General features: G+C 39.6%; 1 protein-coding gene across 4 annotated transcripts in view; it reads right to left on the bottom strand.

Annotated features, from left to right (window-relative positions):
* RBMS1 (RNA binding motif single stranded interacting protein 1) overlaps positions 1–22,857 on the bottom strand; it is a 141,862-nt gene extending 119,005 nt beyond the window's left edge. For 2 of the 4 annotated variants that reach the window (XM_058839654.1, XM_058839653.1), the window contains exon 1: positions 22,463–22,789. In XM_058839654.1, coding sequence (XP_058695637.1) covers positions 22,463–22,537 — 75 coding nt within the window. In that variant the 5' untranslated portion in view covers positions 22,538–22,789. Of the gene's footprint in view, positions 1–22,462 lie in introns of all 4 variants that reach the window. The other 2 variants (XM_058839650.1, XM_058839651.1) reach the window with 2 other exon arrangements.
* Between the last annotated feature and the right edge of the window lie 513 nt (positions 22,858–23,370).

Here is a 23,370-nt window from a genome sequence, read left to right on the forward strand (position 1 = left end):
CCAATCACATCAGTGGCAAGGGACTGAGCAAATAAAGAATACCTGCACAAAATTAAGCCTGCATGTTTGGGTGTGTTGGGCAGAAAGGTCTACAAGTTCATGTTAGTTTTCCCTGGAAAGAATGAATAAATGAACATATATCAAACTGAATTTTTGTAGTGCAACACAGGACTATTAATTCCACTGAAATAATTCAGTGTAGCTGAAGTGATCTTGACATGGATGTACAGCAACTGGATGTATCGGATCTAATGAGATAATCACAACAGTTGTGAAACTGGACAGGGAACAATGCAATGCCTGGGCATTTCTCATGCATCATTTAAGGCCTGTTTTGGTACAGAAATAGGACCTCATCATTCTGTAGCCCCTTAAAGCAACATGAGTTAGATCCAGAAAATATTTACCAGAAATTGTATTTTATTTCTATTTTATCTTTTGATATTTAGTTTAATACTTACTTTATTAATGTTTGAGTGAATGTCTTATAAAATAAATCCAGTCATATTATCATTGAAGTATGCCCACATTTTGAAATATCATCTCTCTTTAAAAAGCTAAATTAAGCCACTGTTAAAAGACAAGTAACACTCAAATAAGATGGTAGCTTCCTCTTAAAATAAAAAACAGAGAAGCATATTTTTTATAAATTATTTTCTATAAACTAGTTTTGTGCAAAGTCACAGTTTATGAGTTAACAAATAAAATACACTCTAGCTCTAGTTAATACAAATTTATCATGGAAGCAATGACAACCCCTTATCTGCACCAGGACTGTTGACACCAGAACACAGAGGGAGTAGCTACAAATGGATGCCTCTATTGAAAGAAAATAATGTGCTGCCAGCCACAAGAAAGTAGATTTATATTAGTAAATATTAAAATGTTATTAAGGCAGAATTCTTTACAGCCACAAGACATGCTGTGTAGCATGATATTCTTACAGTCTTAAAGGAAATGTGATAGTTGCAATCAAAAGTGAACTCTGGCAGCTTTTGGAGTTTTTCTCTCTCCATTTGCTGGGCATAAGCTCATTCAAGTTAATATGGGTGATGTTACCCATAGCAACAAAAATTTCACCAAAGCCCACAGGGAAACCTCTCCACAGCACAGTGGACACAGCTTTGACTTTACTGATGTGCAGCAGCGATGTGCCTTTATGTCTGGCATTTTCTTTTACTCTCCTCAGACTATAATTCTTGCACACCTAAGTATCAGTCACTGTCCCAACCCAGGGTGTCCCCACAGGGAGCTTGTTTAGACCTGCAGGCACAAATCAGCAAATGTGCATCAGCAAATGGTGAATTCCTCTCTTGGTCTACCCAGTGGCTATCCATCAATTCTTGCACCTAGACCACCAAGATACTCATTTGACTTTGCAAGCCAAGACCTTCCTTTGGTTTCCCAGAATGTACAAAAAGCCATTTAATTTAAAATGAAAGAACTCATTAGATACTGAGATACTTTAGATACTTTTTGTATGAAAAATATGAGGGAAAAGTACTGGCAACAGCTGGCAATATAACATGAATTGCATCTGACAGAAAGGCCTAATTCAAAGGACAGTAATTTGAGAAAATATACTTCAAAGGTAATAAAGTCCCCATACATTCACTTCTTGATTGGGCTGCTTGGAAGAGCACTTTCTAATGCTATTAGCCAACATGCCACAGGATTACTAATGTAATTTTTTATCTACTTCTCCCACAAGAGTCCATGCACTACTTCTAAATTCTGATTTTTTCAAAGCAATAATAGTGACATGTCACTGTTCTCCAGCTGAGTATCTGTCCAGATAAATGAGAGGCCTTTTTTTGAAAACTGAAGGTTATTCACCACTGAGGGACTGAGGGTCTTGACAACATGAAATTATTATTTTTTTCTCTTATTATCAGCTCTAGTATAGAGTAGAATATAATTATTCTATCACAACTGTAATAAACTGCAATTTCAGATAGCAGTGTGAATAATTTTTGGTCAATAATCAGTAAAAACAACTCAGTGAAAGTGTGAAGAACGTATAGGTTAAACACCTTAATTTCAAGTCTGCAAATAACACAAAAATCTGTTTTCATCTCAGATGAGTGAGTATTGTGATTATCTGAGATTGCACAGGATTAGTACTATTCCAGCAAAAAGGAAAGGTCAAGAGGTCTTGATTAAGAAAAAGGATTTTGGAAAGAAAATATTATCTATTTGAAACAAATGAAACAAATGCAGGTTCCTGCACCTGGGGAGAAATAACCCCACACACCAGCACCGGCTGGGAGCCAACCTGCTGGGAAGCAGCTCTGTGGAGGACCTGGGGACCCTGATGGACAACAAGCTGTCCCTGAGCCAGCAGTGCCCTTGTTGGGGCCGAGAAGGCCAATGGGATCCCAGGGTGCTTTAGGGAAGAGCACTGCCAGCAGGTCAGAGGAGCTGATCCTGCCCCTCTGCTCGGCCCTCGTGAGGCACATCTGGAGTGCTGAGTCCAGTTCTGGGCTTAGCAGGAAAAGAGAGACATGGAGCTCCTGGAGCAGGTCCAGCAGAGGATTATGAAGATAATTAAAGGACTGCAGCATCTCTTATGAGGAACAGCTGAGGGAGCTGGGCATGTTCAGCTTCCAGAAGAGACAACTGAGAGGGGACCTCATCAATGTCTGTCAGTATCTGAAGAGAGGGCGACAAGAGGATGGCCCAGGCTCTGTTCAGTAGTACCAACCAACGGGACAAGAGGCAAAGGGCAGAAATTGATGCACAGGAAGTTCCATCTGAACATGAGGAAGAACTTCAGTGTGCAGTGACTGAGCACTGGAACAGGTTGCACAGAGAGGTTGTGGAGTCTCCCTCACTGGAGATATTGCAGAACTGTCTGGATACAATAAAATGCCATTTGCTCTGGGATGGTCCCACTTAAACAGGGAGGTTGGGCCAAATGACCTACTCTGGTCTCTTCCAAACTGACCCACTCTGTGATTCTGTGATTTATGTTTATAATTTCTTTGTAATTTTGAACTGTTCTCTTCTGGATGCAGAAAGTTTGGAACATTTTTCATATACCATTCACTCAGTGTTCATTTTTCTGTAGTGTCATCAACTGCACACAATCTCATCAATTGTTGTACAATTAAGTAATATACTGTACATTTAAATTCATATACTACATTACCTTCCATTTTTACATACATCCATTAATATTTTCATTAAAAATGTTCATTCAGGTATAGTCTCTACATAAAAATAAACAGCTTAATAGGAACTGAAGGTGGCCAGGTAATGAAAAACTGAAGAAATAACATTAGTTGCAAGCACTACAAGAACAATTATGATGTGTACATATGCAAAATTTTCCAAAATAATTTATTTTAAAATTAAAAAAAAACTAGAATAAATATAAAATAATACTGGTGATTCTGGAAATTCCTAGTGTTAAAATGTGAAACACAAGTACTTCGGAGACTAATGACATACTGAACTGCAGTTACAACGCAGATTATCCACTTGCAAAGTCTACCAACTGGCTTGTTGACTCTCCTTTATTCCTTCAGTAATTTGTGTTTGCCTTTCATGGGTTACTATACCAAAGCAAAGATGAGTGTATGGATGCTTATTACTCACAGAAATAAGGGTGCCCAAACCAATCAGAATTAATTTTGCAATATGTCGAATAACTATTAGTCCATACTTGCAACTCCCAAATTCAGGTGCACATTCACATGTCCAAACTGAGTTCAGGTTTTGTTGTACCCTCACCTTTATTTTGTATATATCATTTACTCCTTATGCTGCACAGGTGAAAATGCAGTCATGCCCCTCGATGCACTCAGCCACTATGGGATAGAATTACACGTCAATGTTCTCTCCTCCTGTTTATGTTGTAAGTTCCAAGAATGACTATCATATGAGTACAATGGAGGTCTTTTTAGCAGTATGCTGACATGAAAGAAAAGTTCAGCTATGTTGTTTAATTGTGTATACACCAGTGCTAGGCAACTCTCCAAACCTTACTGTAAACATTGTTTAAGGTTCATCCAGATCAGCATGATAATGAAGCTTGTGCTTTTCAGGCTTAGCCTTTAATGACAGTTGCTTTCCTTTATGGCTTTATATTTACCTCTTCTGAAGCAGTCAGAGGCATCATACCAGGCTGACCTTTTTGTTTTACAGATTAATAGGTTGTCTTCTAAAGCTCTTGTCTAATATTCTGTTTACATCGTGTTGTTTTCCTGGATGGAGATCTATTGTCTTTTGTTAGTAAGTCTAGAGAACATATTCATCGCTGCCTAACAAATGGCAATACTACATTAGTATGGAAAAAGTGCATATTCAACAAATGTGGTGTTGAAAACTTTGATGGAGCCAAAAATATTTAAAAGTTCCACAAAATGTATGGTTACTCTGAAAATATCATTCATGTTCTAACAAGTATGTATGCACATAATAATGTACAACTGGCACCATTAGCTCTGATGTATAATCATTATGAAGTTATTTTTGTTAATGTAAAGACATCTTCAACTACAAAAAAATACATCTGAGACCAAAAATACAGGACATGTGCTTCTTCAGTGGCGAGTTGTTCAAAGTGCAGACTGAGTGTGTGTAGGCAGACAATTATGAGACAAAGAACACTGCATTCCTAAGCTTCAGTTTAAGAAGAAAGTTCATGTATTGTTGAAAGAACACAATTTACAGTGTTCCAAGTTTCTATTATATAAGTGCTGCTGCATTTTATTTTCAGCAGGACAGTGAAATTTTACTGAAGAAATGGCCATTAGATTTCATATGAATGTAGACTTCATGTGAAATTTTTTGGGGATGGGTACTGCAATATGTGCTTTTTTGTAAATGGCATTTATTTTGCAGCATAACAGAAAAATCAGTATAGAATTTATCCAACCTGAACTATATATTTCTAAAAACTTACAAAGTACAGCACATCAACATTTTAATCTATGTGCTTGTCAGAATCTAAGCAATTTAGAGCTCTGGTAAAGACAGGCAAAATACTTCAGACTTGATCTACAAAGGTCAGATAGAACTTCAGATTTTTAATCATGTGAATATTCTTAACTACATTAATAAGCTCCAAATGCTGTTTTCATGATTAAGCATTTTACAAATTATGAGACAGAGGTGAAAGTTGTTAAAACTGACAGAAATGAAGCATCAGCAAAAAATACCATCTCTGTTGCAGCTGAAACATATTTACAGGTCTTGTGACAATGAGATTAATGTGTTGCATTGCTCTTTATCAGGTCTTCGGTGAGCTTGACATTATCTCCGAACATTGGAGATTTCCCTAATAGCACCCATTAGTCACAGGATATTGAATTCACAGAATGCAACAAAGTTTTTAAAAAAGTGGTATTCTACTTTAACCCAAGGATTATCACACGAAACACTTCTACTGTCCCTCTTGCTTGTTCCTAAGGGCACTTTGTGCCCTGTGTTCCCGTGAGGCACGAAAGCCCCTGAGCCCTCCACGCCCTGCAGTGGTGCCTGGCCTGTGTCAGGGCTGCCAGCCTGCTCCAAGGGGACAGAGGAATGAACAAACTGCACCAATTGCCAAGAACCTTCCAGTGGGTTACACCCAGCTTCCAGAGACAGCCCTCCTGATCACCTGGGCTCACAGGAACAGAACACCAAACAAAAGAACAAATATAAGAAAATCTACTTTGAAATCTTCATTTCAAATAAACCTCCTCTTCTATTGGCTGGATCCTCGGCAATTTCTTACATCACTCAAAGACAACAGAGAAGGGTCTCTCCAGCTGTCAGAGCTGTTTAGCCAAAATCATCATCATCATCACCTTCCCTGGCACAACAACACTCTAGGAAGGCAGGAGTATCATGGGAAGAAAACAAGATAGAAGAGGTCTAACAATCCTCTTTAAACTGGCCTGGTATGGGGCTTCAGCTCATACTGGGAAGGGACTCGGGAAGCGTGAGCAGAGCTGACACTACAGAAAGAGTCTCCACTTGAGGACAAAACTCCCTTGTACCTGCAAGGGTCGGGGTCACTGTGAGAACGAAAAGCCAGGAAATTATTGTACATCTTAGATGCAAACAAAGTTCACCAATTTATTTTTTGTTCTCAATAACTTTTTTTTCATAAAAGACCACCGACAGTGGTCGGTGAATACTTCTGTGCAGATGCTAATAAGACATTAGGGATATTGCTCCTTCCTTGCTGAAACAAGTTGGTATGTTTGGAAATTAATTGCCTAAAATCAGAAATTCCAAACTTAATTAGAATGAAAAAAAAAGAAGAATGTAAAAAGAAATTAAAAATAGATACTTCAAGAATCAAACATAAAACTCTAATAAATTAACTCCAGGAAAAAAAATCCTTTTTTCTTAAAGAATTATTATTAAAGTCCAATGAAGACCAGGAAATAAAAGCATACATATTTAAATACTTCATATATTTATGCTCCAATGCATCTCTAGAAAAAGAAAACATAGATTGCTTACCCAGCATAATGCTCTCTTTAACTAGAAAAATATTTAATTTCAAGTATTCCTAATGTGTAACTTGATTCTCAGTTCTTAGCTACATATCAGTCATGGGATACATTCCACAGTTATGAAGTATTACCTTGAGAGATTTCATGCTTCCAAGCACACGGCCAATTTCTGCCCTCGGATGCAAATGTACAATTCTCTTTGAAGTCTGTAAGAGTCACAAAAGTAGAACATGCTGCAAAATGCAACTGAGTTTTTTTCTGTATTTAGCATCAAATTCTACTTGGCATTACTTATTTAATTCCATTCTCCTCCAATTTTAATTGGAGGGCTACAACTGATCAGAGTTGGTCTCTCATGCCAACACTTACTGTAATTAAATTAAATATATGTGTATATATGCATCATAGTAAATGGGGGTTTTATAAAGTTAAGAAACTTCATTTCTCTGTATAACAGCTTTTTACTTCTAAAACTCCTGATACTTAATTAAATGTGTTAATATAGTTATGATACACTCATGTAATTACTTGTGTTTTGCACTCCTGCACATCCTAGAAACCTTTCAATTTAAAATTAAATCCAAGATACCTGTGTAATTTCAGTACTTATAATTTTCAAGAAAAGAGACATCAAAAAGAATGCAGAGAAATCTCATCTGTGTTCTGCCAAGTGCTCTGCAGCCCAGTCCCCAATGCTGCAGGCAGGCAAAATGCTCACTTAGTGAAGTGAATAAATATTCATTGTGCATTTATTTACTTCTGCTATTACTGGATTTAGCCATATAATTAAAACTATTAAAATCATTAATTAGAGGACAATACAGTTAATAGAGTTTTAGGTGACACAAGTTTAGCACACTGAGTCAGCTTAATTAAGTCTTGTCTACAATTGGAAAATTACCAGAACTACTCTGAAATAACCCTGAATAGGGATGTGTAGATACATGAACATCTATATGGGAATTTAATATGCTCAATAATTCCAGAAAAGCATTTCCCTATAAATTCCATTATATTTTTAAGCGCAGACAAGCTCTAAATCTTGTTAGCATCAATAATCTGCACCGTTCACAGCTTTTACTCTCTAACACTCCAGAGTGTTTACCTCACTATCATCAAACCTTTAAGGCTTCATCCTGGAAAGAAGAAGAAAAAGAAGCCTCCTGCACCCATTAACAGATTTATATATAACTACATCTAAAAGTAACACCGTGACAAGGCAACCACCTTGCAGAAGAAGAATTCCTTTTCTTGTTTAGCTGGCTTTGAAAGTGGATTAAGCTGTTTTGGACAATGGCACTCTTTTTCCAAGAAGAAAGCTCCGTCCACTTGAAACTATATGGAGATAGATTTTCCAGAATACCTAACAAATCCTTGTACCTGGCCTTCCACCAGTGCTCGCTGTGCTAATACTGTGCCCAGTGCTGGCACAGCAGTTACCTCTCAAGGATCCCCGCTGTCAGAGTCAAGGAACTAGATGCCAAATACCATTCTCAGGGGATGACTGCACACAAGAGAGATCCAGGATGAAACTGTATGCTGCAAAACTCTGAGATTTTATAATTTTTGAGTGTTAACATCACCAATATAACCTGTGATTAAAAAAACACAAAAACCAACACAACATCCAAAAGAAAGAAACCCAGAAGCTACAGAACAAAGATGATAAACCTGAACAAAACAAAAGCAAATTCTCTTATTTGGATGCAGTTATAGCTTCAGGACAGCATACTCAAAGTGCAAAATCACTCCATATTATTTGTGACTTCTCCATGAAACCAAAGCCCTTTTGTGGGCTGTGTTGCTCCACAAGGGACAGAAAAATACAAACTCTGTGTGCCATTCCTTTGGAGTACCATGATCTCCACCACCGCCAAAGGCCATAACACACATTAATTCTGGCCACTTCACATAAAATGAATTAAAATATACAGATATTCTATTTCAGTTATAGAAACTGCAAATGCTATTCTTCAGTGATGACTTGAGCACTTCTAACCTGCTCTTGGTCCTGCTTTTTCCTCAAAGTGATCTTAATTTAAACAGAAAGCCCACTTCTCTGCTCACCAAAGCACACTAGAATCTTATTTCTAGTCCAAACATGGGCTCTCCTCAGGCTGCAGTGATGGACAGCCTTGAGCTGACTGACATATGACCAGAGCAGGGTGTTTGGACACATAAGGATTCTGGCATCGTACAAACAGCACAAATGAGCAAGAAAAACTTTAATGTAAGAAAGCATATTTCTCTAAGCATGAAGTCTAAAGAGAAAAGAATACGTTACTATAAATTCCAAGTTTCATTCTGACTGATATACTACATAATTTCAATTGATCTCTATTCCCCAAGAATACTCTTCTGATCTTTTATATTGAGATGTAAGCCTTTTGGGTTTCTTTACTGTTCAGCCACTTCTGCTAGGAGCAGTGATATTCTGTCTGCTAAGTGGATACTAACTCCATTTAGTCTTTGCTATACTGTATATTTTCTTGGATTCAGATTCATGCCAGGCCTATCAGGATAAAAGAATTTATGAACATATAAAATATCAAAAAGAATCACCATCACCACATCACTTAAGAGGGTGTTCAGGAAGTTCTTGCATTTACTCTAGTTTCAGTGCAATAAGAAAACAAATGTATAAGCTACAAGAAATAAAACACCAATCTCTTCAGTTCTGAAAAGTTTACCTCTGTAACTTTATATCCAGTATCACAACAGGATTGCAGCAAATAAGAGGCAAAGATACTGTCACATTTGCCCCAGAAGTACTTTTTGTCCTCTCACAATCTGTATAAAAGAAGGTCTTGTCTGTCTGTTCCCCAAAATCATCCATTGCTTTTGTAAAAATAACCTTTTATTCTTGTTGAACTTTAGCAGTCCCCAAACTGAGTTCTTGCAGAATACTGCCTTCAATCTCCTTTTGTTGGAGATGCAACTCCCCATGGATGGTCTGGCAGCTGGAGCTGTCCTCTTGTGCCATGCTCTGGCATACATGTCGCAGCCTCTCCACTGAATTTGGCTTCTGCCCTTCTCTGCTCTTTTCACTTATTCTTTTCCCTTATCTGTTCCCTACAGCAATTTTCCTCTTTCAAAATTAGTTTTCCTTACATTTTCCCTCCATCTGGCTTCATACTTCTTAGTTCTTTACCTTTTCCTCTCTTCCTATCTCAAATGACAACACAGGGCTCAAGAGACAGGTCTGCAGACAGCTTTTCAGAACCCACTTAAGCCACTTCCAGAGACAAGCTCAGTCTGGGGGCAGAGAAATCAAACCAGAACAGTCCCATGGAACTACCTCCCTTCTCTGCAAACCCAGAACTCTTGAGACTAGGTGCTCTGGGCCTCAACATGGCAGCAAGGATTAACAGTGGGTAGTTCTAAAGGTGTCTGTCACCTCCATGAGGCCAACATTAAATAAAACTACAGAACCCAGACTACTTATCTGCTGCTATCTCAGTGGCATTCTGAGACATGATTTTATTTTCTCTTTTCCAGATGCTATTCCTATAAGTATCAATTATCAAAAGATTCTCACTAAAACTGTGAAACATTTGTCAGTCCCAGACATGGCTCTCAGCTTTCTACTCCCAGAAATCCCAGCTGTCTCCCAGCATCTTCCAATAATTAGGCAAGCCAGAGTTGCTCAAATTTGTACACAGCCCTTGATACTGGTGAGCTTTCTTTCCTCTGTCTCCAAGGCATCCAGAGGCTCCTGAGCTCTGCTTTAAAGCTACAGGCTGTCTGGTATGGTCTGGAGATTTTCCAGATCATTTAAACTGAAAAATTGGGGGCTGTAATAAAATAAATATTCAACTTAAGATCATGTTTATTATTTCTTGACATAAAAGGAAAATTCTGGTGCATGATTTTTCTGCAAAGACTAGATTTCAGGGACATTTAAATTAAAGAACACAAGGAGCTCAGTATCAGTGTCAAGGACCGAGGTCCTAATTTATGAAAAAATCACAAATTAGTGCCCATTTTACACATGAATGCCTTCATTATGCAGACAACAACCCAGAGCATTTTATAAATAATACATGCACATCCATACTTCACTAGCTGCCCAATATCTAAATTACTAAAGCACAGGCTATCCTACAGAGGAGGCACCACAATTACAAAGATCAAAGAGTAACAATAACTACTCAATCAAGGAAATTGAACCAACCACAAATGTTATTTAACAGCTGGTAGGTAAATCTAAACTAGACAATATATCCGACACATTTTAAAAATGAGTGTGCACAACCACCACCAGAGCACTGGGATGTGCAGCATCCTCCCTGGATGACAACAGTAGCACAGTTTCCATCATCAGCGGGAAGGACAGAATACATTTTGGAAGACAACACTCAGATAAACTCCTGCTCTTAAAAGATGTGTCACAGAAATGCCAAGAGTTCTGTTATTTGGCATATACACACTTCTAAACTTCATATAAATATCAATAAAAGAACAGCCATTTATACTAACCTTGACAGAGCTGACTAGAGTGTAAGTAAGCATGGAAAATGACCCATTATATTTAGTATGAATAAAAAAGGTATATATTATTCATTTGATCATTATTCAATTATTCATCTGACATAGAATTTCACTTTCCATTTTAAAAGAAGGAAAGGGGCAACAAATATGAAATATACATAGTTGCTTTTCTTCCTCTTCTGGGGGCAACATGGCAAAGTAAACTTTTGTCGTTCTCTTTCATTTTCACTATGCTATTTTGCTATTTCTCACAGAAAGTAGCATAGCTACTCAGCATGTACGTGTCAGATGCTTGGTAACACTCCTCCCTCATCCCAGGTCCTCAACTAAACAAAATTCCAAGAATAGCATTTGAAATTCCTAAGGGCAAAGATGAACCCAATACACAAATGTATCTTCAACTTTTTTCCCAATTTTATATTTTTGGAAAAATCTGCACTTTTTAATATATTTGGACAGCCCAGTCACCATCAAGGTAAACACTCCAGGACAAAGGAAAAATAAAGAAGTGTTCAACTGGTAGATTTTTTTCTGTTACAATGACTTGCAGTGATAAGGCTGCTCTCTTTGACTTTCTAGCAATGAAAGTCATCTTAGGGCCAACTTAATCCACTGTTAGGTCCCTAAATATATATTCTGGCACCTAACAAGAAACCTTATTTTCAGAATTAATGGACAACTATGATCAGTTTAGTTAGCAGTGTAAAAATGAACTGACATTTGGTGGGTTTTACATGTTTTTCTCATCACCAATCTGGCTGACAACCATAGCTGTGATTTTATTTTTTTTAAGACCTAGTAAAAGCAGCATCTTTAAGATTAACTCCAGGATTTCAGAACATGTGAGTTCCTATTATTATACCTGCCATTGAAAATCCTTAGAAAATCTGGGGGAGAGTATATAAAAGACACTGGAAAGAAGTGCTAATAAAAGCAGAGCGAGCTAAAGAAGTTGGGTGGGTGGCTTTGGAAGCCTTTCATGTATCCATAGCTCCTGCAGCTGATGAACTTACTGTAATTTGGAAGAAAAGTCATGTGAAATATAGCAGAACTGTTAGTGAAAAGCAATAGGAACATGTCAATTCTTCCAATTTTTTTCTACTAGAAAGAATAATGCCTTCCTCAGTATTCTGCTGGACCTCTGAATAATGTCTGCTTGGATTTGGGGGTTAAATATTGTTTTATTTAATTTTTAATCCATGTTCCAGACAAAAACTTATCAACATGTTCAGATTTGATGCAGGAACAAAAATGTCAGCCTAAAAACATGGCTTGGTGTAAGAATGTATACAAGTCTGTCACAATTTACAGCATAATTTTGTAGCACTATAATGTTCTGCCAGGAAAAAAATAAATAGAGAAACCTAAAACCTCAAATTTTAAGCAGCTTAAACAAGATATTTGCTAAAATGGGATAAGGGAATTTGCATGATTTATGATTATTGAAATGTCATTTGCATATTTGTATAATGCATGTTCTGTTAAACAGAAAAAGGGATTTCCTTCTATACCTTTCCTTTCTAAATTCCATAGCACAGCTTACAAGGATGGAACATGGAAGGAATAGTAACAGTTTCTTTAGAGCCCCTTATGCTGATGGATGGCTACCAGGGCCAGCCTTACAGATTCACACACTAGTTTGGGAAGGACGACTAGAGGTCACACAGTCCAACTTCCCTCCCAGAGAAGGTTGCTCAGGACCTTGTCCAGTTGACTTTTTTACCATCTCTGAGAGATTCCAGAACCTCTCTCAGTACCTTCAGGTCGCAGTTATGGTAAAAAAAAAAGAATTTATTCCTATCTAATTACAATTTTCTTATGTCCTAACTTGTGCTGTACCCTATTGCCCATTCCCCTCTATGATAAAACTACCAGCTCTGTAGACAAGGGGAGAGCAGTGAATGTCATGCCTGGACCAAGTGGGGCACTACAAGTCGCTGGGCTGGGACTGGTGTGTTTAACACTTTTACCTTGGAGAAGTGCAAAGTTCCACACCTGTAAAGGAAGAGTCCCTTGAAATTATGTCAGCTGAGAACTGACTGGCTGAGGAGCAGCTCTGCTGGAACAGACCTGGGGGCTGTGGCAGCCAGCCAACCAAGCATAAGCCTGCAGCATGCTCTGGTGTTCCTGCTGGGCTGCATTCAGAAAGGGAGGTGACTATCCCCCATTTGATAGGCTCCATTCAGAATCCCACATGCGGTTTTGAGCCCCCAGAAAACGGCACTGATAAGCCAGAGCGAGTTCAGTGCAGGGCTGTCAAGATGGCTGGGGGCTGGATCACATATTCTTGTGAAAAACTGAAGGAGCTGGGTTTGTTCAGGCTGGAGAAATGGAGGCATTGGTGGAAGTTAATCGCAGCTTTCCATTTATAGAACGGAAATTTATGAAGAGGTTATCAAGGAGAATGGGCCAGGTTCTTACATGGTCCATGATGTGAGGATAAGTCAATGAGCCTAAGTTGAAAAAAGAGAGGTTCAGATTGAAAATAATGAAAAAATCACTACAAAAATAGCTAGCATTGAAACAGGTTGGGCTGAGAGACTGCATCTCCATCCTTGGAGACTGTCTAGAACAGATCGAATAATGCTCTAAGCAACCTGGTCTGATCTAGACAAACCTGATTTGAGCAGAAGGCTGATTTAGAGAGCTCCTGGAGTCCCTTCCAACCTGAATTATCCTGTGATCCTATCCCCATGCATCTCCAAGAAGTGTCTGTCTCCACTTTTTCAATGCATTTTTATTTGATACATTTAGACAGCAATTAGATCTCTCCTCAGCCTTCTCTTAAAATAGCCTGCTCTTCTAAATAAAACCATTTGTAGGACCTGGGTATGAAACAGGGAAATACCCATATTCATCAGAGAAAGGAAAAAACCTCACCCAAATACAGATGTGGAAAGAGTAGAGAACAACCTAAATATAAACACGGTGAATATAGTCCAGTAAAAGGCCCGAGCAGTGAGAATAGTGAATTGGGGAAAGAAATTTGGGACTGAGAACTAAAGAACTCCTTCTATGATCCAAGCTTCCTGCATTCAGGGAAACTGGAGTTTGACTACTCAGTCATTCACTCAAACACATCAAAGAAACTACTACGTATAGCCCTTTTTCCCAGCTACCTGGAACAACAACAATCTGAGCTTTTGGACAACTGACTGAGTCAAAAGAAGTAAGAGGCACTCTGGACTCTTTGACCCTGATAGCAACCATACCTCCCTCTTCAAAATGCCCCCATGCATTCTCCTCACTTTCATGTGCAACAGTCAAAAGCAAATGGTCACTAATCAGGAAAGCTGCATGGAGGAAACCAGAGGGTCACTGACACTATTCACAAAATTCTAAGTTTGTATCATAAACCATTCTTTAATGTTTTTTCTAGGAGACAGAATGTTTTAGCTAGTACTTTTCCAAATGAGTCACTAACACCCTTGTCTTAATTCTGCAGCTGCTGCTAATTTGAAGTGCCAGCCTTCTCCCCTCTTTCCCCAGAATGAAATAAAATATCAATGTTGCACTGTGCTGAAAATGGAAAGTTAGATGTAACACTATGCTACAAGGCCTCTGGAAGTTTCATTTACATTTGATTCTTTCTTTCCTCCCAGGCCTATACCTAACTTAAGCCCTCTCAGCAAATTATTTTGCGCTAACCTCCACAATCATTGGTCCTGAGAATGAAAGACTCAAAAGGTATTTTAACACTTAGTGCGCCAACATCTAAAACAATTTAAAACAAAAAAACCTAAGATAAAGTCATAGAAAAATTATGTTAACGGTTGCCTGCATTTATGTGTAATCAGCAGCCCTGTTGGCCAAGGCCCCAGAAAACCTTTTATCCAGAAGAGCTATGTAGCATTACTGTGTCAGAAAGTGAGACCCAAGGGGATGGACTTCTTTTAGAGATAACTTCACCCATAGCCATGCAAATCTCAAACTTCTTAAGTATCTCATTATCTGCTCCACTGTAAAAAGGTACTGCAGCTGGGGGGAGTTTGGGCTTAGTTCTCAGGCAGACTGATTTCTTGACTCAGCTCATTGACCGATCATTCAAATGCTAGGGCTGGCACAGGGGAAGGAAGAGGAATGGATTGCTGGGAGCAATGGGGGAAGACAAGATTGCCCTTTTTGGCTGCTGTGCATAGTTATGTAAAATTAAAGTGATTATGTAGCTATGGCCTGAGGGATAGAAGAGGTCACAGATACTACCACAGCCTATAAACTGCTGTGGAAATTGTGTCAGTGTGTGTTGCCAAGAGACAAGCACAGGAATTCATTTCTTAACCTGTTGTAAAATCCACAAAGTGAAGCCTGTTCACTCTACCTCTCTAGAAACCCTCAGTGCTTCCCTCTCAATGCACATGAGTCACACCAAACATTGTACGTTCCATTTTGTATCAGTAAGCTCTGTTTATCTACCTGGAATGATTCCGAAGCATTTCTCACACGCCTTACATGCATGCTGAGATTTCAGAAATTCAGCTTAAATATGTTTTGAAATATTTTCATCAAGTCTGAGCAACTGAGACTAAATGTGCTCTTGCAATCTCAGACCATGAAAAAGAACACAGTTCTCCAAAAGCTACCATGGAACAAGTGAGCTGTGTATCTGGTTATACCTACCCATGCCCAAGCTCTTTGTCTTCCTCAGTTCTGAGATACAATAATTCAGCTTAGAATTTACTGAAACAACATTTAAATGCCAATCTTGGTATTTTCAGCTGAGGAAGACTAAGAAGATGCATGAAGTCAGACAATAATTATCATCTATTTAACCACAGTAAATATGACCTGAATCTGTTTTGTGTTTGTTTTGACTGAAATGAATTGAACTCAAATAGAACAGATTTTTATCAACATGCTTTTCCAATATTTTTCACTTTTTTAGCAAAGTAGGAGTTTTTCCAGCAGAAATAGCTGTGAATACTACATTGCACAGGCCACAAGAAGTCTATACAACTGAACAGAAACAAGTATATCATTTTAGCTAAATCTGAGCACACATCTTGAAGGGACTATTTCTCAAACCAAAAGCATAATTTAATGAAAAACAATTTATTTTTAAAACCATTGTTAATTGCTCTTGATCATGGAAGACTGAAACATGTAACTGTACCAAGATATATTTTCCCATTTATTACTACACCTTTGTTCAAACTTCTTTACTACTACCACAATCACATTTCTTTCATTAGGAGCACTGTGTTAGTAGCATTGATTACCTTTCTAAGTGATGCACCTACTATCAACATTGATAGCTCAAACTTTGCTACTTGGACCTCAAAGCAGATGAAAAATTGTGTCCAAGGTGTTTTTTTGATGTATATACTAAAAAGAAACATTTCTTAAAAGTATTGTTTTATAAAAAAATAGATTTAGAAAACAATGCTTTACTTCAGAAAACATAAATTATTTTGCTGACCTTTGTTTTTTCAGCACCGAGGGGAAGCTCAGAAATTTACTAAGGAAATTTCATCCTTGAGTCAGAGACCTAGAGATCTATGCTCTAACTAGAAGCAAAGTATTTAGAAGTATATAGCGTACTCAATTCTGGTTTAAAAGTAATGAGAAAAAAATCCTACTATCATTATGAAGAGTACCAACTGAGTTTAAAAAAAACCAAAAAACATACTTTAAAGGACTGTTTTATTCAAAGAAAATTAGCTTCTCCCCCCACAAACTTATTGCACACCTTTCATGGCTGCCTTGGGATCCTGTGCTGAGGGTAAAACTAGAAAATACACTAGAACAAATCCGACATTGTGTAGTTCTGGTTTCTAACAGATGTTGCCTGCCTACTGGATATAAACTTCACATTCACAAACCCAGTGCCTGGAGGGGGTTAACAATCAAATACAAAAGGAAAATATCACTGAATAAATGTCTCAAGACTATTTGAACTCATATATAGGTTTATCACTTTTCTGTTAAAGTCAGTCCCATAAGACCATCAGACTCAGGAGCTGCTCATATGTCTGCAGTAAAGGTACTACAGAATCACAAAGAGGGACCAAGGCTTTGTTGACATTTGCTAAATGAGGCAAATCACACAGTATCAAATTAAGCCCCAAGCGTGGGGTACTCTAGGGATGAGATTAGTCTCAAACTTCTAGAAACTACAAAGCTAATAAGAACCTGTAACTGATTAAGTGGAGAAAATATTTTTTACTTTGCAAATTCAGTCTGTAGTTTGTGTATATTTATGCTGTACCTCTCTATAAGGCAGGTGGATTCAGAGAGGGAAGTTGCGACTTTTTAAAAACTCTTTTTAAGATTCCCTAGGAGAAAAACACACAATTAACATGCCTTATAGATGCCATTGCTGCTTTTCCTTGATTCCAGTCCTGATCACACAATCTCTATTTTGCACTCCCTAACTTTTGCTCCTCTGAAGTGAAGATTATGACCATCATGGCATTGCAAATCACATCCAAATTAAGCATGATCAGCATAACCCAACCATAAATTAAGGTTCTAGTACATGTTGCTTATCTGAAATGAAAGGCAAAACTCTTGTTGACTTCAAGGAAGCTGATCTTTGAGAGGATGGTGGTGTGAAGTGTTTCTGCAGTTCATGTTCCTTTATGAGAGTTATTTAGAGAGTTACAATGATGTAACTAAAATACATTATATGAACACTCGCAGAACTTTGCATGCATTTTTCTCAACACATTTCTAGAGAGGCTTTTGCCTATATAAGCATTATTCCAGCAAGAGTTTCTAGAAATACTTTCTGAAGGGCATATTTCTAGTTTATTGCAGGCTACCTGAACCAAACTTCACAAGTTCAAAGTAGCTCTAACTGGGACAAGGATACCCCTCACAAAACAAGCTGGCTGGAACAATTACATAGAGCAGTCATTGTCAGCAGTGACAAAAAGTTACTGGTCTGATGTATGGATGTAAACAAACATTCTCAGTTTTGGAGGGGCATGTTTGGAAGAAGAGAAAACGCTCTTTCTAGGTAATACTCCATTTCTCTCTATTTTCCATCCTCTGAAATAACTGTATAGAGTCAGAGGGATTATCTTACTACCAAATTGCTCAAGTTTTCCTTCAAATGGGTAGATTTTTACAATTCTTTCCCTTCCACAGTATAGTACATTTTTGGAAGAAATTCTTTGGATAGTTGCACAATAAACCTCCAACCTGACTGGAACGGAAGAGAACACATTCAAGAAGCTGAGGAGGATATTGGGATCAGGTAACTGTGTGGAGACAAAAAGTTTGCCTCCAACTAACCTAACCGTTTTTTCTTTTATTTCAATGAATTTCTAAGCTCAGTCAAGAAACACAGAGATCACAACTAGGGACAATGAATACAACTTCCCAGAATATAAAACATGCAGATTGCTTCTGTGCAGACTTATAAACACATTTATTCTGTTTTACTGTAAGCTTGTCTTTTACTATGTACAGATTTTGCAGTGTTAGCGCATACGGAATAAATCTAACTAAACTGATTAGAACCAGTAATCATTGATGCTGATGAAAATCAATTCATAAGCTACTGAAACTTTTTAAAGGGTGACAGACCTGTGCTTGGTGAAGAATGCAGTGCCAAGGTATACTTTAGCAGCAAACAAGTAGCAGGTCCTACCTCTTTTGCTTTAGAAGCAGAAGGTTCTACATTGGTCTATTAATTTCATATACTGACACTAAACTGAGTTTATCCAGTGTCTGCTAATAAGACAATTTTATGTCTACTTTGTTTAATACTGTTAACTGATTGCCTTCTTACTCTGCTGTCAGCAGACTTGGATAAAAATTAAGTGTTCCCATTTTAAAGTTGCCTCTCAACAACCTGAGAACAAGGTTTTGACATGGCAGAATCTGCCTGCTCACTACAGTTTATATCAATCTACAGTCCTGCCTACAATCCCACACAATTCTAGAAATATTGGTTCTTCTCAGAGCTGCCAAGGCACCAGTTTTGCAGCTACCAAATGATAAAGTTCAAAGCCCACTCAAAGATAATTTAGAAGGATTCACAAGACTTCATTAGTTCCAGGTTTTGTTAACTAATATCACACAAAATAACTAGGATTCGAGTATCACATAGGTATTATCTGTGACTACTAAATGCTTACATTTTAGACAATCCATGCTATCTATAGGAAATGTTGTCATCTCGTATGAACTCTCTTATACATAGAGCTTTCCTCTGTGATACAGGAGTCTACTATGGAATTACTCATACTGCCACATTAATCTCCAAGGGAATACCAGTAATACAATTTAGCTGTAAATTGTTGTGCGCATTGTGACCCTGAATTCTATCTGATATAGGAAAACAAAAAATAGACTCACTTTTATTTCTTACTTGACCAAAACAGACTGTGGCCTAAACATGTCTCTATACATTTGTATTTATTTATGTATACTCCGTCTTGTGAAATATTACAATACTTTGCCTGGCACAGCCAGGTTTTACTATTGGGCAGACAGGCCTTTAAGCACTGGTAGAACACATGTAATCTCAATGAAAATAGTTTTCCAAAATGTTGACATACAAAATCTCTCAATTGAAGTAAAGCTTCAAACATGGAAATTAAATACAACTGAGTTGAAATTTGAAAAGCAATGTTACAGAAATATGGTTAAAGAAAGCACCTAAACCATTAGAAACATCCATTGAACTCAGAAAATATTTTTGATGCTCTCTGACAAGCCATACAATGCTGCAATACAGGAATTGTCATAAAACATACACTCACTAGAAGACACAAAATTTAGCAGGTTCATCAAACATATCAATCCAGATTAAAAACTGTCCTTAAAATGAAGGTTTTACAAGCTTCAGCTTAAAGTCATTCCAAACTGTTTTCATTGCCATAATGATATTTCATTTTAAAAGTCTTCTTCCAATGTTAATTTTGTTCTTTTCATTTAAGTCCACGATTTCACAAATCTCTTTTGATGCTGAGCTCCCTAAGAAGAGGGGGAGGGAGATGCTGAATCACAGCAAATGTTTATATTCCCATATAACCAGCTTGAATACTTCATGAATAAGATTGTGAAGATCATAACAGTCAAATATAAAATCTGTCTTTTATAAAATCTATAACATATTAATATCAATTATAATAGTTGACCACATCAACATTTTAACCTAAAAAGCCATGAGGAATGTATGCAATTTATCTAATGAGTATTTTTGAGAGCTCTGCAGAAAAATCCATCTTCATGAAATTCCTGTCACCTCCTAGTTATTGGTTTGCAGATTATTAGTCAGCACATTTTCCATCATTATTTAAATAATGATAAGATGAGAAGCAGAACTTCTGGTTTAGATTTTCCTACCTCCCCCAGTGTAATCATGTACTATTACCCATCATTCATTCAGCAAAGGAGATTGACTTCTATTATCATTTGTGTTTAATAAAAACCAAAGATTTCTCCAGAATTACTGAAAGAATGGCTGTAGAGTGGACAGTGAGCTGATTTAGGGCCCAAAGAATAGAACAGCTAAAAACTATGAATTAAATTAATATTGCTACATGTTCAGAGGGGATCCATAGTGGGAGGATTGCTTACATTACTGGATTCTGCATACTTGTATCAAAACCTAGTCACTGGTCCCTGTATCTATACCAAGGAGACACCTATTTTCCTTTTATTTCTTCTATAAAATCAAGATATATGAAAACAGGAAACTTTCACTGGATCTCAGATTTTTCATTTCATGTGTGTAGGTCAAATGGCTCTGTGTTCTCTCTGCTGAAACAGAGCAATATAATTTCAGACTGTATAATTTTATAGCAAAGCCTGCAAGACAGTTTGAAGATGTCATTGACTGTAATACAAATCAATATTAAATTATCTGTACAGGAAACATTTTCAAAAGATGGTCCATCATGCTTTCTCATAGGATCATGGATTTCTAGGACCATTCTTTACTAACTACTATAAGCTATTAGAGTTTATCTCCCTCTTCAATTATTTACAGGTCAAAATAGCAAAGTGATACTGCTTTATATATATTCCAGGTTATGTACTTGGTTTGTAACTTACTATTGCCACACAAAACCATGAAGATAAAAGTTGCTGAATGAAGACATTTGTTTCATTTGAGAATGTACATATAGTCATACAGCTAAGTGAAGAAAAAGGCTGTCCTTCAGGCATTACACCTTCCTTTAAAATAATGCATTAAATATATACATATGTGTGTAAACAGTACTGCAGTGATTACTCGGCAGCTTAATCTTAAAACGGCTATAGTCTGTATATCTTTAACCTGATGTCAATTACACATTTTACAGATTAGTCATTTGAAATCACCAAAAGACCTTTATCATATTTCTATCAGTTTCTGTTTATATGAAAGCACATCTCAAAGCCTCCTCATTGCTGCCTTGTAAAATGTCTCATGACTGTCAAATAGAATTTATTTTTCAGCCAAGCAGTTTAAAATACATTTCACAATACAGTAACACAAACACAATAAAAAGAAGAGCCTATCAAGTGTGCAGATAAAGGGAAGGGAATCCTTTCCTGTCATTGCCAAAGAAGCAAGACAGTTTAATTGCAAAACACCTGGAAAATCACAACCAAACCCACACCACGGTTATAACCTTTAAAAAAAAAGTTCACACATTGAAGCCTCATATGGGTCTGTTTTGATTTGTGAGGAGTGTCACTGGTGGTTGGAAAGGCTTATGCTAAATGTTCCAGACAGCTGATGCAACCACCTCTGCATTTGCCAGTTTGCAGCATGATGCTTCTAGAGCAGTGGGGCTGGCTGCCCTTAAAGACTTGAAGGAGAAAGGGAAAAGGTGGAGATCCTCCACCGCAAGAACTACTAACATCAATATCCCTGCAAACAGCAGCTACCCGTGTACAACGCGAATCATCACGAGGCGGACCCTTAACGCGTTTTTTAATCCAGTTTGAAAACTGCGAGGTGGCAGCTCACAAAGGTCCAACTCCACAGACAATGAGTATCCACCCGAGTCCGACAGCTTCCCCAATGCCCGTATTTAACTGGAATTACGGCCATCCCCATCGCAGCAGTAAGCACGCCCTGCCAGCCCTCGGGATGTCACAGCAGCCCCGCCGCGGCTGAGGCACGGCCATGGCAGCCCCAGCCGGCCGAACTTCGGCTCCTCTCCCCGCGCTCCAGGGGCTGCGCTGGGCGAAGGCAGCGGGAGCGCGGCCCGCAGCGCTCCGCTCTGCGGCGGGGTGGCCGAGGACGTGATTGGGAAGGAGGAGACACGCCGAGAGCCCTGGGGAAGAGGAGGGACCGGCAGCGGGAGGGGAAAGGCGAGAGGGGAGTCAGGTCGGAGGCTGCACGGTCGGGAGCGAGGGGAAGGGGTGGAAGCCCGGTGGGGGCTCCCGGGGCGGCGGCGGGCGGCAGGAAAGCGCTGCCGGCTCTTTCCTGTCTCCGGCTCCCGGTGCAATCTGACCGCCTCCCCCGGGCCGTGCCCCAGCCGCGGAGCTCCCGCCCGGGCTCGGCCCTGCCCGGCCGCTCGGAGCGGGGCCAGCCCCAGACCCGCCGCGCCGCCCGGCGTGCCGGACCCTACCTTCGCCTGCAGATACTGGGGGTAGTAGTAGGTGGTGTACTGGGGGTACATCTGCTGTTTCCACACTTTGCCCATGAAGCTGGAAATGTAGCCTGCAGTGCAGGGATGGGGGGGTACTTTGGGGGGCTCCAGCCGCCTCTCCGTCTCTCTCTCTCTCCCCTCCTGCTCTTCCTCTCCGGCGGCAGCGGCTGCTGCTGCTCCTCGGCCGAGCTCAGACCTTCCTCCACCCAAAAGCCACAGCGGAGCGGAGCGGAGCGGGGGCAGGCACTCTCGCTCTCTGCCCGGGAGTTCCTGCCAAGTCCCCGCCCGGCCGGGCCGAGCAGCGGCGGCAGCGGAGCGGCGGCGCGGGGAGCGCTCGGGGCCGGCGCGGCGGTGCCAGGCGGCGGGGCAGGGCTGGCGGAGGGGCGGGGGACAGGGGCGAGGGGAGGCGCTTAGCCCCGCTCGGCGCCCGGGGCGAGCCCCGGCCGTGGCCCCGCGGCGGGGCAGCCCCCGGGCCGGGGGGCGGCGAGCGGCGCCGCTCGGCCCGAGGGCCGCTCCAGCGCCGGGGAAGGCTGCGGTGCCCGGCGGGAGCGGAGCGGAGCTTTCCACGTTCTGGAGAAGAAGAGGAGGAGGAGGAGGAGGGGGAGGAGGGCTGCAGTGGCCGTATCGCGCCCTGCTCGGCTCTGACCTAATTAGCCCGGTTGTGCTTTGTTATCGCCTTCCTAATTTTGTGCATCCCGCTGCTGAGCAGTGGTGCAGGGCACAAGCTGTACGGGAAAACTGGGTGCAATTTTGGAAAACCAAATTTGGCTTCAGTTCCGCCTGACGGTACAGGGTCCATTTATCTGCTGGAGCAGAAGAGACTGCAGTGCTAAAATCAGTTTACAGAGCAGCAACCACAGAGCCAGACCAAATTCTCAGTCTGGCCC

This window comes from Poecile atricapillus, chromosome 5, assembly GCF_030490865.1.
Source record: "Poecile atricapillus isolate bPoeAtr1 chromosome 5, bPoeAtr1.hap1, whole genome shotgun sequence".
NCBI classification, from domain to species: Eukaryota; Metazoa; Chordata; class Aves; order Passeriformes; family Paridae; genus Poecile; species Poecile atricapillus.